This window comes from Octopus sinensis, linkage group LG25 (genome assembly GCF_006345805.1).
Source record: "Octopus sinensis linkage group LG25, ASM634580v1, whole genome shotgun sequence".
Taxonomy (NCBI): Eukaryota; Metazoa; Mollusca; class Cephalopoda; order Octopoda; family Octopodidae; genus Octopus; species Octopus sinensis.
Window position 1 is genome coordinate 10,015,133 of NC_043021.1, and position 17,867 is coordinate 10,032,999.

General features: G+C 38.2%; 1 protein-coding gene and 1 pseudogene across 1 annotated transcript; one reads left to right on the top strand and one right to left on the bottom strand.

Annotated features, from left to right (window-relative positions):
* Nucleotides 1-976: 976 nt before the first annotated feature.
* LOC115224248 (eukaryotic translation initiation factor 3 subunit M) lies at nt 977-14,510 on the bottom strand. The gene is made up of 10 exons (XM_029795051.2): nt 14,355-14,510; nt 12,353-12,485; nt 11,504-11,645; nt 9,826-9,949; nt 7,416-7,510; nt 5,390-5,473; nt 3,476-3,575; nt 2,536-2,617; nt 1,858-2,001; nt 977-1,322 (listed from the first exon to the last, which is right to left on the bottom strand). The coding sequence occupies exons 1-10, from the start codon at nt 14,394-14,396 to the stop codon at nt 1,132-1,134; spliced, it is 1,137 nt and encodes a 378-aa protein (XP_029650911.1). The 5' UTR covers nt 14,397-14,510; the 3' UTR covers nt 977-1,131.
* On the top strand, nt 13,671-13,789 carry LOC115224600 (annotated as a pseudogene).
* Nucleotides 14,511-17,867: the final 3,357 nt, after the last annotated feature.

Below are 17,867 nucleotides of genomic sequence, written 5' to 3' on the forward strand. Positions count from 1 at the left end.
GCTGTTTGCCTGGCGTCATTTTGAAGGCTAAAACAATGCAAAATACATTGTGACCAGCGATGGTGTAACATCTGATAGCCTGGTTGGTCATGTGATGTGTGTGTGTGTATGTACTGTTGTTCTGAAATTATGTAATAGTTGTAAACAAGCATACAAACAACGTTCTTCATTTCCAGTCTTCTCTAGAACATGTCTGGCCATGGGAGACTGATAAGGGTGGTGAACAACCTCAACAAATTCTGCCTGACCTATGCAACCATGGAAAAACGGATGTGAAGTGATGATGATGATATATATACAGTACGTAAAAGCACCCACTACACTCCCAGAGTGGTTGGCGTTAGGAAGGGCATCTAGCAGTAGAAACTCTGCCAGATCAGATTGGAGCCTGGTGCAGCCATCTGGTTTGCCAGTCCTCAGTCAAATCATACCAGCATGGACAGCGAACGTTAAACGATGATGATGATGATATATATATATATACATATACACACATGTTGGACGTCAAAGTGATTACACAGAAACAATGTGAAATATTTGGCTCAAGAATAACACACTGCCTAGTCTGGGAAGTGAAACCATGATCTCCCAATCATAAGTGTAACATCTTAACTACTAGGCCATGTGCCTTTATTCAATAAACTGATAAAATCCAAATATGTAGTAGATTAAAAAAATCCCTTCTGATGTTTAAAGTCTGAAAAACAAAACCAATTTAAGGGAGATAACTCGTATAACATCAATTGATAGAAATTTTTGGACATGACAGATGACAGATTGGCACCAACTAGTAAAAATAACAGACATATTTCAGTGTTATTAGACCTTTTTAGCAAAGTAATATTTGTGGCAAAGGCAGTACTGAAGACTGACGATTTCTCTAAAGCTCTCAAAATGTCATTCTATAGTTGCAGGGACCTGTTAGAGATAGTTCGTCTGTGTGTAAGGATACCAGTAATTCTAACAAAAACTCCAGTAACTGTTTAATATTCTATTTATTCAATAATCCCATTAATATTACAACATACATTTTCTGTTTTTCATTGCTGGAAGAGACTGATGATGGCTGGCAATCTCTTTCGTCTCTCATGTACATTTTTCTTGTTTTTTTTTCCTTTTCTCTTCCTTCCTTTACATCTTTTGTTCAGCACTCAGTGACTGGAGATTGTTACCAACTTCCTGTAGGTTCAACTGCCACTGGAGCAAGTACTGACGTAACATCTGCCAATGTGCCCGACTAAATGTCCGGTGAATGGTCGAGTTGACCAACACTTTTTTCTGCATTTGGTCAATTTTAGCACGGACAGCTTTTGTCTTGAGTACTAGAAAAAAAAAAAGGGAAAAAAAATATATACATTTCTCAAGATTGTTGGATTTTGGCACTAGATTAATAGGTTCGTGTTATGCTAGTGGTCTAACTACCAAAGGCCATAGATATGAATTACACTGGGTAACACAATTTTTGTCCTTGGGTAACAGCTGTTATTTCCTATTTGCTTAGAAAATATGAAAAATGGTTAATATTTCCTTTTATGACATTTATTCAAACCCCAAAGAATCCTCCTCAAGACATGACTATTATGCTTCTCCACTACACCTGCTCAAGTGGTTAAGGTCAAGCAACTGACAATCAAATCTGTGCTATTGAGCAGAATATTCGCCATAATGATATATATATATATATATATATATATAATATATATATATATATATTATATATATATATATTACATACATATATATATATACATACACACACATATATCTGCACACTTTATTGGTCTATGTAAACTAAAATGAAATTAAAGATATTCCACTCTTATGAGTACGGAAAATTGATATAAAAAAAAATCTCACCGTCAATGATGAAGTCCTCAACTTTGTCAGCATCCAGTTGTAATTCTCGTTGGATTTGATAAAAATCAATTTCTCTTCTGTTCTCACACATCTGCATAAATGTTAGCAAACGCATCTTACGAATGTTGTTTTCATGTGACAAACCTGCAAGTGGAGGAAGATAACAACACCTGCATCAAATGTCAATACGTCATGTTTGAATCTATACTTTTGAAGAGAGGGCCTTTCAGGATCAAGTCTTCAGTGAGGGGTTAACTCATCATCATCATTTAACCTGTGTTCCATGGATTGGTTGGTTTAACAGGGTCCAACATGTCCAAGGATTACACTGAGCTCCAATGTTTTTGCTTGACATGGCTTCTAACGCTGGATGCCCTTCCTAATGCCAACCACTTTACAGAGTGGACCAGGTGCTGTTTCTGTGCCACCTGTACTACTGAGGTTGCCATGTAGCTCGCAGAACTATAAACTCTGGGGAAGGTCAGCTTCATACTAGGGAACGAGGGGATTGCAATGAAATGGGAAGGGGACAGAGCAGGGTCCAGTCAAGGAAGAGGAGAAATTTTCCAGATCTTGTTTGGTCAGTTTTTCAGTTCAGTTTCACTGACCCACCACAATACACCAAACTACACAAACTGCGTACAACAATGACAATAAAACGATTAAGATCAAACTTACCGATTGAGTTGATGAAGTCTGTATTTTTAGCATAAAAGGTTTTGTATTTGGCAAGTTTCTCTGTTACAAAAATGGTCAGCAACTGTGAAAACAAGACATGAATAGTGGTGAACATTTGCTCTAACGATTCACACTGGGTAAACATACATAAAGGTACATCACAGTCATCCTGTTTATAGCACAACTATGACATGTAGAGGGCTATTGAAATTTTTAACCATGAGACATGATCCATTGGTCATTCAGTTAACTTGGTTGGCTGAACCACTGACCTAACCATCATCATCATTTAACCCTTTAGTATTTAAACCGGCCATATCCGGCCCAAATATTCTACTTGTTCTATGTTCAAACCGGCCAGATCTGGCTTTGCACACTTATCCTACAATGTCATTCTAAGAATAAGCAGTCACATCCTCAAAATTTCAGTGCCATGATGCTTTTGCATGATTAATTCAAACCAATTTGATTACATAAGCATTACATTTGACAGAATAATCTGAATACTAAAGGGTTAATGTCCACTTTCCATGCTGGCATAGGTTGGACAGCTTGATAGGAGCTGGCAAGGCCAGGGGCTGCACTTGGTTCCATAGTCTGCTTGGCTTGGTTTCTACAGCTGGGTGCCCTGCCTAACACCAACCACTTTACAGAGTGTACTGGGTGCTTTTTGCATGGTCCTATCAGCAGTGCTTTTTACGTGGCAGAGCAATATCCTGTGTCCATACAGAACTGCTGGATTATGAGCCACACAAATCTGATAACAAAAAGGGTTTCTGCTTTCATTGTTTGAAAGCTTACTGGCAATAACAGCAACTCCAGGTTTTGAAATAAACATGTATTCCAATAAAATCATTCTCTCAAGCAGTGAAAGATCACTAAACAAAGAAAAATGGTAAGTAAAAATATTTGTGATGAATGTGGGGAAGACAAGGCTTACATCATGGATGAGTTCTCCTTCTAAGAACTTGACAGGTTTGAGTGTAAGAAGATGATCCATGAGGAAGGTACCAGGGTCAGCTAAACATGTGACAATACATCTGAAAGGGAATACAGAAAATGTTATATGTGCATCTATAAATATTATATGTGTGTGTAGGCTGTTTTAATGTCAATGATGAAACTGGTTACAGATTACGAAACAGCTGTCAACAAATGGAATAAATATTTCATTTCTCATTTCTCTGAATTTGGGTCAATTCTATAATATATATGAAGAGAGAAAAAACACTGATATATACATTCTTAATTTGCTATGGTGAATATTCAAGGTTCCAAAGGTAGCGAGCTGGGCAAAATTCTTAGCAGCATTTTGTCTGTCTTTATATTCTGAGTTCAAATGCCACCAAGGTTGACCTTGCTTGTCATCCTTTCGGGGTCGATAAAATAAATACCAGCTGAGCACTGGGGTTGATGTACTGAGCTTAGTCCCCCCCATCCCAAATGGCTAACCTAGTGCCAAAATTTGAAATCAATATTAGGAGAGGCATTAAGGGGGTGAACTGGCAGAATTGCTAGCACACTGGACAAAATGCTCAGTGGCATTTTGTCTGTCTTTACGTTTTGAGTTCAAACGCCACAGAGGTTAACTTGGTTGGCTGAACCATTGAACTAAGCACCATCATTTAATGTCTACTTTCTATGCTGGCATGGGTTGGACAGCTTGATGGGAGCTGGCAAGGCCAGGGGCTGCACTTGGCTCCATAGTCTGCTTTCAGCTTAGTTTCTACAGCTGGATGCCCTCTCCTAACACCAACCATTTTATAGAGTGTACTGGGTGCTTTTTATGTGGCACTATCACCAGCCCTTTTTACATGGCATCGCTGGTGCTTTTTATATGGCACCATCTGCAGTACTTTTAATGTGGAACCACCACCAGTTGTTTTTACATGGCATCATTGCTGGTGGTGTTCATGTGGCACCATCATTAGTGCATTTTATACGGCACCATCATTGGTGCTTTTTGCACGGCACTATCAGCATTGTTTTTCATGTGACACCACCACCAGTGCTTTTCATGTGGCACCATCACCAGTCCTTTTTACATAGCGCTATGAGCAGTGCTTTTCATGCGGCACCATCATCAGTGCTTTTTACTTTGACACTCATCCTTTTGGGATGTAGAGAAATGTAGTGAAATTTTCCATCATGGAACATGATCCATTGGCTGAATCAATGACCTAACCATCATCATCATTATCATCATTTAATGACTGCTTTCTATGCTGGCATGAGTTTGATGGTTTGACTGGAGCTGGAGAGTTGCACCAGGTTCAATAGTCTGTTTGGGTTTGGTTTCTGCTGCCGCATGCCCTTCCTCATGCCAACCACTTATGTGACACCTGGGGCTGAACGACAACCATCCTATCAACTCAGTCAGACATGTACTCTACAAAGGTAGCTCAACCTGCCAGAAACAGCAGCTAAAGGCGGCGAGCTGGCAGAAATGTTAGCACACAGGACGAAATGCTCAGCAGTATTTCATCTGCCGTTACGTTCTGAGTTCAAATTCCGCCGAGGTCGACTTTGCCTTTCATCCCTTCAGTTGATAAATTAAGTACCATTTATGCACTGGGGTCGATGTAATCAACTTAATCTGTTTGTCCTCTCTGTGTTTAGCTCCTTGTGGGTAGTAAAGAAATAAGAAACACCAGCTAAATCTCTATCAACTCACACTTTGATGTCTTAAGAAGAGAAGACAAATACGAGACAACTGTTTGGAATACCTTTGACTACAGGTGTGTTGCTGGCTTGAGGCTAAACAACCAGAGGAGATGAGAGAAAGATAATTAGATAGATAGATAGATAGATAGATAGAGAGAGAGGGAGAGAGAGAAAAGCTTCTAGTATTTACCTGTGAGCGTCTTCTCTGGCCTGGGATGCATTATCTTCAGTGTAAGTTCCCAGGAGTTCAATCATTACTTTTGTAGCAGTGTCACTGTAAATAGAACCAACATTAGCCATTGCAATGTTTTGTGGTGGCACATCTCAACACACACAAGCAAAGAATGGTGGGGGAGGGGGAATTTAAAATAATGGTGAATACTGGAGACACTGCATGGCACCTTGGGCAAGTGTCTTCTACTATAGCCTAGGGCCGACCAAAGCCTTGCGAGCGGATTTGGTAGATGGAAACTGAAAGAAGCCCGTCGTATATATATATATAATCACATAAGTACGTATGTATGTTTGTGTGTCTGTGTTTGTCTCCCCAACATCGCTTGACAACCAATGCTGGTGTGTTTACGTCCCCGTCACTTAGCGGTTCGGCAAGAGAGACCGATAGAATAAGTACTAGGCTTACACAGAATAAGTCCTGGGGTCGATTTGCATGACTAAAGGCGGTGCTCCAGCATGGCCACAGTCAAATGAATGAAACAAATAAAAGAATATATATATATATATATATATATATATAATATATATATATTATATATATACATACATATATATATTATATATATATATATATATTATATACATACATACATATATATATATAATATATATATACATACATACATATTATATATATATATATATTATACATACATATATATATATATATATATATATACATACTATATATATATATATATATATGTATATATATACATACATACTATATATATATATATATATATTACATACATATATATATATATATATGTATATATATACATACATACATATATATATATATATACATACATATATATAATATATATATATTATATATATATATATATATATAACATACATATATATATATATATATATATATATATATATATACATACATATATATATATATATATATATATATGTGATGGACTTCAGTTTCTACCTAACAAATCCACTCACAAGGCTTTGGTTGGTCTGGAAGCTATAGCTAAAGGCACTTGCCATGCAGTGGGACTGAACCCAGAACTATGTGGTCAGGAAGCAAACTTCTTACCAAAAAGCCACTTAATTTCTTGCATGAGTAAATATGGTAGACATTGAAAAGCGAGAAAGCGTGATTTTTCACTTTTCCAAATAATGAAATTCTCACTTGTGTTTGTGTTGGCATTCATTCAGGACAATTTAATTCCATCACATCACAAACGAATGCTGACCATGCCTGGCAATCACAAGCCCAGCGCTTTTGTTACTGTATTTCTGTTTAAATACACTTTGTCTCAGTTAATCTTGGAAATAACGATGAATTTAGTAAAACAACTGTTTTTATTTATCTAGTGTTAGAAACATAAATTAATAGGTATGGGCATGGCTGTGTGGTAAGTAGCTTGCTTACCAACCACATGGTTCCAGGTTCTGCCCCACTGTTTGGCACCCTAGGCAAGCGTCTTCTACTATAGCCTCGGGCCGATCAAAGTCTTGTGAGTGGATTTGATATATGGAAACTGAAAGAAGCCTGTTGTATATGTATCCTCCAGGATGATTTAATTCCACCACATCACAAACGAATGCTGACCATGCAGTGGGACTGAACCCGGAACCATGCCTTGTACAAACCAGAACCTGCTGCCAAGTGGTATTGGTCCCTTTTATATAAAACAGTGTTGTGTTTCATGCCCGTAACTTAATGGCTTGGCACAAGAAACTGACAGAATAAATACCAGGCTTAAAAAAAAAAAATTCAAGGTGATGCTCCAGCATGGCCACAGTCTAATGACAGAAACAGGTAAAAGATAAAAGATAACATGCAATTTTGATGTGTCGAATGACTGAGAGTGGTCTCAGGTGGGTTGGCATTAAGAGGATTAACATGGAGAACATCAGCCAGCTGCATTTCCAACTGGAGATGCCTTATATAAAAGGGACCAAATAGTGATCCTTTACCACTTGATGTTAATCGAAGGAAATGGTCGACTCACCTCATTTTGGCATCAAAGACAGCATCATGAAGCATACGCAACAAGATCTGGTTTTTTGCTACTGGTAAGTTCCACATTGCCATCCAAGATTTCACCTGAAGACAAAGAATTTTTAAGTGTAAAGCATATCATGAAATAAAGCATCTTTACTAAGAACAAGGATCTCTAACACTAGAAGAAGGCCACAGAGGAAGAGGCTACCGTTAATTAAATTAATCCCACTATTTCACTGATATTCTCTTGTATTCGCTGCTGGAAATATGATAAGCAACACTGACTCTAGTATATTTATTAGTTTCAAATTTTGGCACAATGCCAGGAATTTTGGGGGAGGCACTAAGTCAATTATATTGACCCTAGTACTTAACTGGTACGTATTTTATTGAACTCGAAAATGATGAAAGGCAAAGTCGACCTCGGCAGAATATGAACTCAGAATGTAAAGATGGACAAAATACCACTAAGCATTTTGCCCACGGCCTTAATGATAATAATAATAATTCCAAATTTTGGCACAAGGCCAGGAATTTCAGGGGAGGCACTAAGTCTATTATATTGACCCCAGTACTCAACTGGTACTTATTTTATCGATCTTGAAAGGGAGGAAAGACAAAGTCAACCATGGTGGAATTTGAACACAGAATGGGCAAAATAACAAAATACTGCTAAAGATTTTGCCCGATGTGCCAACGGTTCTGCCAGTTTGCCAGCTTACTCTACTATTCTTTTATTTCTTTTTACTTGTCTCAGTCATTTGACAGTGGCCATGCTGGAGAACCACCTTTAGTTGAAAAAATCGGCGCCCAGAACATATTCTTTGTAAGCCTAGTACTTATTCTATTATGGTTCTTTTGCCAAACCACTAAGTTATGGGGACAAACACATACACATATATACGACGGGCTTCTTTCTGTTTTGGTCTACCAAATCCACTCACAAGGCTTTGGTCAGCCTGAGACTATAGTAGAAGACACTTGCCCAAGGTGTCACGCAGTGGGACTGAACCCGGAACCATGTGATTGGCAAGCAAGCTACTTACCGCACAACCACTCCTGTGCCTTTATAACAAAACTAATTCTTTGCACCAAATTAGATATCCATCCTGTCACAGATAGACCTCCCCACAACAAGAGGAATTGCATTTACCACTGCAAGACATTTAGCAACTCTATAGTGTTATGACACTGGCTGCAACAATGAACTATATCATTGGTCTCAGCAGTAGCCATATTAAAATACGGGCAAGTGTTGGTGTTTAAAGGGATAACTTAAGCACAGGTGTGGCTGTGTGGTAAGAAGCTTGCTTCCCAACCTTATAGTCCTGGGTTCAATCCTACTGTGTAGCACCTTGGGTAAGTGCCTTCTACTATAGCCTCAGGCTGACCAAGCCCTTGTAAGTGGATTTGGTAGACAGAAACTGAAACAAGCCAATTGTGTATATGTGTGTGTGTGTGTATATATATATATATGTGTATATACAAATTGAGATAGAGGTTGTAAATGCAACCCTCCATGGGATAACATATATCCAATATACTGCTAGTGAAGTACCCAACAAAGTTAATACATAAATGTTAAGGATTGCGATGCAATCAATTCATTTACTGTATTATATGGGCAAAGGTAAAATGATTTACCACAAATTACTAATACAAGATAAGAAAATGGAGAAATACATCTAAATCAAATATCAATTACCAGATAATACTCAATCACATACTTTATTAAACCACCACATAAGAGACTATAGGGTTAAACATAAAAAAGTGTACATAAAAGAGTGATGTTGTATAATAAGTAGAATATATATATAAAAAAGAGAATATACATATAAGTATATATATATATATATCTGTGTATCTCTTTGTGTCTGTGCCTGTTTTCTACCACTTCTTGATAACTGGTGTTAGTTTGTTTACATCCCTGTAACTTAGCAGTTTGGCAAAAGAGACCAATAGAACAAGTACCAGGCTTACAAAAAAAAAAGAAAAAGTTCTTCAAGCTGGTGCCCCAGCATGACCACAGACTAACAACTGAAACATAAAAGACGAATGATAGTTACAATATAAAATTTATCTATTTTATTTATGCGCCCTTTTCAAGCCTAGCCAGGCTCATGGGCCCGGTTTGCTGGTTTCTGTGGCGTATGTGTTCCCCCCAGCTGGACGGGATGCCAGTCCATCGCAGCGTTACTCAAGAAACAGGAAGAAAGAGTGAAAGAAAGTTGGGGTGAAAAAGTACAACAGGGGTCACCACCTGACTCCTGCCAGAGCCTCGTGGAGCTATAGGTGTTTTCGCTCAATAAACACACACAACACCCGGTCTGGGAATCGAAACCGCAATCCTCGACCTTAACCACTGGGCCATTGCGCCTCCACACAATATAAAATATCAGACCATAATGACTTACCTTGCTCAGGTCAGTGGGTACCATTTGTAAAAGCTCAGCCTGTTTCCCTAGACGTAACATACTGTAGTAGACAGTGTAACGCAGGTAGGATGCTTCGTCCAGTCCACTAAACACATTGGTCAGTCTGAAGAGAGATAAACACCAAGAAATTAACCCCTAAACAGGAACAAACAGATTAGTTATAATGTAATATATGGGTGCAGGCTTGGCTTTAATTTCCCCTTTTGCAAGGATAATAAAATTAAAACCAGGCTGGGTACTGGGGTTGATGAAACTGGTTAAATACTTTTGGAAGTGGTGTTCTAACATGACCACAGTCCAATGACAGAAATCAGTAACACAAACATACACACATATATACGTATATACAATGAGCTTCTTTCAGTTTGCATCTACCAAATCCACTCACAAGGCTTTGGTCGGCCTGAGGCTATAGTGGTTGGTAAGCAAGCTACTTACCACACAGCCACGTGAATTAATTTTAAAAAAAAATTTTGAATATTTCATTATAATTTTTATATTGCCCACATTTTTTTGCTTGCTTTATTTAGTTAACATTATTTACATTATATTCTACTAAAATTTATGTACTATGGACTAATAAATTCATACTGTATTGAATATATATATATATAATAGAAGATATGGAGTGTTTTGATCTCATGATGTTGAAGCCCATGAAGATGATGGGCCACAACAAAAGAGTGATGTTGTGCTCTGAGAAGACCTGTTCTACCAATGCCAGCAAGGAAAAATGGATGTAGGATGATGATGGTACATACAAGAGAGGGAAATCTCAAATGTTGCATACAGCCATTTGTACGTGACATAACAGAAAGCACCCACTCTCTGCTGTAAAGTGGTTGCCAATAGGAAGGGAATTCTGTGGTAAAACCATGACATACACAGGTAGAATGATTGGCAAATTTCTCTATTGCTGAGTGTATGAGATGACAACGGAGTGTGATAGGACAGTGAGGATCCTGTGGTTAGGGTGTTCACTTCAGAATCACAGTTCTGGGTTTTATCCAGCTACATAGTACTACCTAAGGTAAAGGTTATTGCATAAAATTGTATTTAGATTCAATCTTAAATACAAACCCTTTAACGCTTTTGATACCGTATTTCTTAAAAGCATCCAGTCCACACTATAAAGTGTTTGGCATTTGGAAGGGCATCCTATGTAAAAAACCATGCCAAAACTGACCTTGCATGTGCTGGTGCCCCGAAAAAAGCACCCAGCCCGCTCTGCAGAGTGGCTGGTGTTAGGAAGGGGATCCAGCTGTAAAAACCATGCCAAAACAGACGCAGAAATATGGTGCTAACGTCCAACCCATGCCAGCACGGAAGGAAGATGTTAATTGATGATGATGATGATGGTTTCTGTTGAGTTACCCTGCTTTTACTTCAGTTAATTTCAAAAATAATGAAGAATTTAGTAAAATAACTTTGTCAGTATTAAGCTAGTGTTTGGAACATAAATACTGAATGTTTTTAATGGAAGATTTTAATTCAGGTCTCTTGGAAATAAGATGTTTGTCACACAGATCCAGGAGTGGTCTCAGGTGGGTTGGTATCAAAGGGGTTCAAAAGATAAGTTTTGTAATAGAGAAATAGAAGTTGTCTCAAGTGGGTTCATAACTAGGGGATAAAGAAGATGTAGTGAAATAGAACTTACAGTCTTAAACGCAAGTGACCCCTTTTGTCTCCAGGAGGAGCTTTAGAGATGATATCACAAAACAAAGAAACAATCTCTTCGGCTTCTGTTTCAGGAACCAACATGATGAGAGATATTACACTATTGAAAAACATTTCAACATCTGGAATTGAAAATGAAAAAAAAATTTAAAGTTAATAATTAAAATTATTAAATGAAATGTAATTTCAATATCCTTAGATTACAGAAACGAAATTTGCAATTAAATCATATATTTCATAACAAGAGAGAGAGAGAGAGAACAGAGAGAAAAGAACAGTGATTTTTCTATTCTTGGTCCATCTTAAGTCTTTACCTTTTCTTATCATCATTTAATGTCTGTTTTCCATGGTGACAGGGATTGGATGGCTTGATAGAAGTTGGCCAGCTGGAGAGCTACCCAGACTCTAGTCATCTGCTTTGGCATGGTTTCTATGACTGGATGCCATTCCTAACGCCAACCACTTTACAGAGTGTGATGGGCGCTTTCTATGTGTCATTGGCATGAGTACTTTTTACATGGCACCAGAATGAATGCTTTTTACACGGCACTGGCACTAATGCTTTACATGTAGCATTGGCATGAACTGTAAGCGACTTGCCTGTAGGCATGGATGGCCACAATTTTACTAATCTTGACTATGTCCTTTCTTTTTTTATTTTACCATCTCTCAGCTTCTTATGAAACAAGCCATCTATGTGGCCCAGTAAGACCAGCAGATGGAAAAACCTGACATAAAGCATTGCTTATAACATCACATACATACGATATGAAAATTAAAATAAAAAGTAGCAGAAATTCATAAAAGATATAGTAAATGAAATAATTACCCGAGTCTGATGGTTCTTTAAAACAGACTGGAGATGCCTTTACAATTTCTTTTAAGTCTTGTCTCAGATCTGCAGCATTTTCTTCCTTTATATCAGCTCCAAGAGACTTCAGGTAAACACGAAGTTCAACAGTCTAAACAAAAACAATACCATTGTTAGAGAATCATATTTCAAGGTTATTATTATTATTATCATCATCATCATCATCATTTAACGTCCGTTTTCCGCGCTAGCACGGTTCGACCGGGGTCTAGGAAGCCAGGGCTGCACCAGGCTCCAGTCTGATCTGGCAGTGTTTCTACAGCTGGATGCCTTTCCTAACGCCAACCACTCCGCGAGTGTAGTGGGTGCTTTTTACGTGCCACCTGCACAGAAAAAAATACTGCGCCCGTTGCTTAAATATTTTACTTTTAGTTTGAAATCAGTTTAGTAAAACACAATTGGAAAACAAATCCATTTTAACCCTTTAGTATTCAGGATTACTCAGTCAAATTTGATGTTCATTTATTGACACTGCTTTGAATTTATCATACATTATCTTGTAGTTTTGAGATTTCAATGATGTGATTACACTTTTACTTGTTTCAGTCATTTTGACTGAGGCCATGCTGGAGCATCGCCTTTAGTCGAGCAAAATCGACCCCAGGACTTATTCTTTGTAAGCCTAGTACTTATTCTATCGGTCTCTTTTGCCGAACCGCTAAGTTACGGGGACGTAAACACACCAGTATCGGTTGTCAAGCGATGTTAGGGACACACACACATATACATGTATGAAAGACCGAAACCTCTGGAGATATGCTGCGACTGCGAAGACCCGACAAATAACGCGAGTTCATGGCTGTTTCCTGCACCAGCTTCACATAGCAGCCCCAAACCACACTAAGTACCTTGGATCGCAGGACGGCAACAGGAAGAGCAACCAACCATGAAATAGTCCCCAAAACCCGTCCAGCTCGGTTCTGGTACCACGTAAAAATCACTGGTGATGATGCTTCGTTAAAAGCACCCAGTACTAACAAAAAAGTGTCAGTTCTTTCCAGACGACTGAGATTGATGCGGTTCACGTTTAGTTTGAGGGGACCTTGGGATAAGTACAGTGTGTCCCAACATGATGTAAGAGGTGATTAAAAGGGCTTGGCGACAGGAAGACTAACCAACCATGAAACAGTCTCGGAAAACCCGTCCAACTAATGCCAGCATAGAAAAGTGGACATAAAACGGGAATGACGATATACTGTGATCCTAACAGGATGGAGAAAACAGAATATTGTTAGACACTAGTTGATAGATGATAATCGAAAGGGATTCAGTAAGACATTACGGCCATACCACGTTGAAAGCACCGGTTCTCGTCTGATCACCGAAGTTAAGCAAGGTCGAGCCTAGTCAGTACTTAGATGGGTGACCGCTTGGGAAACCTAGGTGCAGTAAGCATAGCACATTGAATGGCGGTGCCCCAGCATGGCCACAGCTCGTGAGCTGAAACTAGAATCAATCATTTAAACAACACTTAGGTTAACACAATCGAGTTGCCCCACGATCAAAAAAAGCGATCCAATCTTATTTTGAGACATAGTAATTGCTAGTACAATATTCAACGCATTGCTGTTTTAAAGTAGTAAGGTGTGATTCGAGCGATTTTACTGTTATTTCTAGCAGGTTGAGCGACTACTAAGAGGCTTCCCTGCACAGCCCTCTTGGGCCTAATTTTACAGCGAGATTTAATACACTGGGATATAATTCTACAAACATATTATGCAGTCCTGGATATACCATATGATAATAGACGTGTTAGATCGGTACTTTAAGAACAATTATATCATTATTATTATTATTTAATAACTCTTAGTGTTTCCTCGTGTTATCACCAGCCGGTGTTCATTATGGCAATTTAACGGCATCAAATCGATTTGATGTTAGTTTAAAAGAAACGAAAACAACGAACGAAAGTTAGATTCCATCGAAACGATATTGTGTGTTAAAAGAAATTGGTATTTACCTGTTCGGGAACAGTTAAATCTATAAAGACTGGAATACTCATGGTGAAGCTGTGGACGACACAACGGGAAAGAGTCGCTTACAGCCTCGACAAACGGGAGACTATCTCCCCTTCCCTTCACTTCCGCTCTGTCATTCAATTATGTCCCTTAGATGTCTGAAAAGAAACCGAAAAAAATTTTTACTCAAAGGTAAAATAAAATAAAAATATAAATAAATATAAATAAACGAATAAAAATAAAAATAAGAAATAAGTGGATATTTTACTAGTGAGTGTGTTAAATCATAAGGCACAAAAAGAAAATGACTCGGATCTTTTCACTTTCGTAGCCTGATTTGTCAAATTTTTCCTACTTAACCAAACAATTTGAAACTTCGTATACTGGTAGAATGTGTCAAAAGAAAACTTAATTGTAAACCAGAATGAAAACGGAATTGTAATTTCTAAGTTTAACATTGTTTAATAATTAGAATTTTAACCAATGACTCTCCCCTGACACAACAGAATATGCTTCAACACAAGAACTCATTTAAAGAATCTTGCAAACCAAATCCAAAAACGAAATATAAAAGAAAATAGTTATTTTGAGAATAAAATAAAAGAAAAAGATAGAATCTATAAGACTAAGGCATACCTATAGAAATGTGGGCAGAATTCTGATTCAAGTACATCATATAACTACTCATAACTTTTTGGAATTTTCAGGAAATTTTTGCGAATTCCTGATTAAAACACGAGAATATACGATTATATAAAAATAAATTACTTTAATGCTCCCTTCCATAAATCCTAAAATTTCCACTCTTTTTCGATTAAAAAAAATTAGTTTAAAACACGGACAGTCCGAACTTAATGCTTAAAGTCCAGCAATGGATCGCCCTTGGGTGCACCATCATTCCATTAGATGTGTTTATGGAGAAAAAAATACTGAAAAACAATACATGTCAGGGACAAAGAAACAAAGAAGATATCAGGTAGTCGTGAGATGTGCTAAAAATAACAGCTACATCACTCTTAAATCTCTCTTTCTCTCTCTCTCGCACACTATTTTTTTTTTGCATAATCGCATGAATTCTCGCGTGTATTACACAAGTTCGCAAAATTTTTCTGAAAATTCCATAAAATAAAAAAAAATGTTATGAGGCGCTTAAACCAGAATTCCGTCGAATTGTGTCCCCCACGGACTTTGTTTCCTTATAACTTTCCGAAAAGTTGATATTTTTTTAATGAAATTTTCAACAAATTCCATTCAGAAATTGTAGGTTACAATTATATCTGAATATAACTCTCTCTTTACTCTTTTACTTGTTTCAGCCATTTGACTGCGGGCATGCTGGAGCACCGCCTTTAGTCGTGCATATCGACCCCAGGACTTATTCTTTGTAAACCTAATACTTATTCTATCGGGATTCTTTTGCCGAACGGCTAAGTGACGGGGACGTAAACACACCAGCATCGGTTGTCAAGTGATGTTGGTGGTACAAACACAGACACACAAACATATACACACACATACACATACATATATGTACATATATACGACGGGCTTCTTTCAGTTTCCGTCTACCAAATCCACTCACAGGGCTTTGGTCGGCCCGAGGCTATAGTAGAAGACACTTGCCCAAGGTGTCACGCAGTGGGACTGAACTCGGAACTATGTGGTTGGTAAGCAAGCTATTTTCGACACAGCCACTCCTGTGCCTAAAGGGTGAGTCACTGATTGGGAGTGAACCTAGAATCTTGGGGTTAGTAGCCCGCGCTCTTAACCACTACACTATATAACGCGGAAAAAAAGGAAAAATAAAACAAAACAAAAAATGGGTGGTCACGCTCGCATATATACTGACATGCTTCACATAGGTCGCTGTTTACCTATGATGGCTCTGCACCTGGGGTTCTCAGCCATTATCTATGGACTCTTTTGATTATTATTTTATTCTGGTGGACTCCCATAGCCATTCGATGTTTAAAAATTATAATAATAATAATATAATAATGAAATTATTGTATACAGTGCTCAGGTGCACCACAACTTGTCAGAGTATGTGCAGTAATGTACAAATGTCTGGGAAGTGAACAGTGTATGAGTCAGATACATGCTTGCGTGTGTATGGATGGGAGAAAATCAGGTGTAGTGTTGGCGAATCTCAGAAAGCATGGAAGTTTTGAAGGATGCAGTACTCCGACAACTAACAACTGATGCTGGCAGTTTGTTCCATGCTTCAGCAACTCTCAGCGTGAAAAAAATGTTTCCTGAAGTCATGGGAGCTGTGCTGTTTTCTGACTTTGTAAATATGTCCACGGGTGTTAGATGGGTGGAGTTTGAAAAGGTGCTCAGAGTTAGTTTTATTGAAACTTCTTTCAAATTTCCTATTTTGTTTTTTTACACATTCACTTTTGTAGATTGACCTACGTGAAACGTTGGAGAAAGAAACCTAGTTTCTTTCTTGCAATACATAACCAATACATACATCTAAAACGAAATTTTTTTCAAGGGGTCCTTAAAATACTGTTGTGGATCCCCGATTTATTGTTTTATGTGGACCCTCAGGGGCCATATGGGGGCCTGGTTGAAAACTGCTGCTCTTCACGGTCGTCTGATCTGCTAGAGGTAACATCAAATATCCCTCAAATCAACTTTTTTTCTTTTTTTATGTTGTTCTATGGAAATTGTTGGGGGCGAAGAGGTTTCACTGCTTTTGGTCATAATTTTACGGGATCTTGAACCAATTTGTCATCATCATCACCACCACCACACCACCACCACCACCACCACCACCACCACCACCATCATCACCATCATCATCATCATCATCATCATCATCATCATCATCATCAATTTTACGTGTCCTTAAGAACCCTCTGTGAACAGCTACTTTTATAATATGAAAAAAAAAACCAACCCAAAAAACAAAAACGCCCTTTTGTTTTGAGACGAAGAGACAGTTCCGAAACACCAAATTCCTCTTCTCCCCACGGCACGCGAACTCATCCAAACTTAAGGATCAACACAAATCACTGTACCGACTAGCCTGTCGGATGTTGCTACATACCGCTGGTCACAATGCGCTTCCTCGCATTGTTGTAGCTTCTGAGTGATGCCACCCTGAGGCTAGACGGGTAGGGTTGCCCATTTAAAACTGTGTCGATCGTAGTAACGTGAAATGAAGCCTTTTGCTCAAAAACACAACGGACTGCCTGTCTAGGAATCGAACCCACGATCTCGCGATACAACATTCAAACTACTTGAATTCGTGCCTTCACAATCAGTATACATATTTATTGTAATTCGGATAATCACTGAAGTATTTGGCTCCTACTTTATTTTATCGATATCAGAAGGATAATGAAAACGAAAGCTGACCGCGGTCAGCGATTTTGACGAGAACGTAAAAAGGCTGCCCTTAATTAGTGCAGGTACTTTGTCCGACATTCCATCGATTCTTCCAATCCTCTACCTCGATTTAAATTTTTAAATAATTTTCTTTCGCTTAAGAACCGACAAATGATGGG

What these genes read in the sequence shown, in the direction of transcription:
- LOC115224248 (XM_029795051.2), bottom strand. Translation starts at nt 14,396, where the DNA reads ATGAGTATTCCAGTCTTTATAGATTTAACTGTTCCCGAACAG. An exon ending in ATTTAACTGTTCCCGAACAG is followed by an intron (nt 12,486 to 14,354) that starts GTAAATACCAAT and finishes GTTTTTGTTTAG; the next exon opens with ACTGTTGAACTTCGTGTTTA. An exon ending in GGTCACTTGCGTTTAAGACT is followed by an intron (nt 9,950 to 11,503) that starts GTAAGTTCTATT and finishes ATCTCTCTTCAG; the next exon opens with ACTGACCAATGTGTTTAGTG.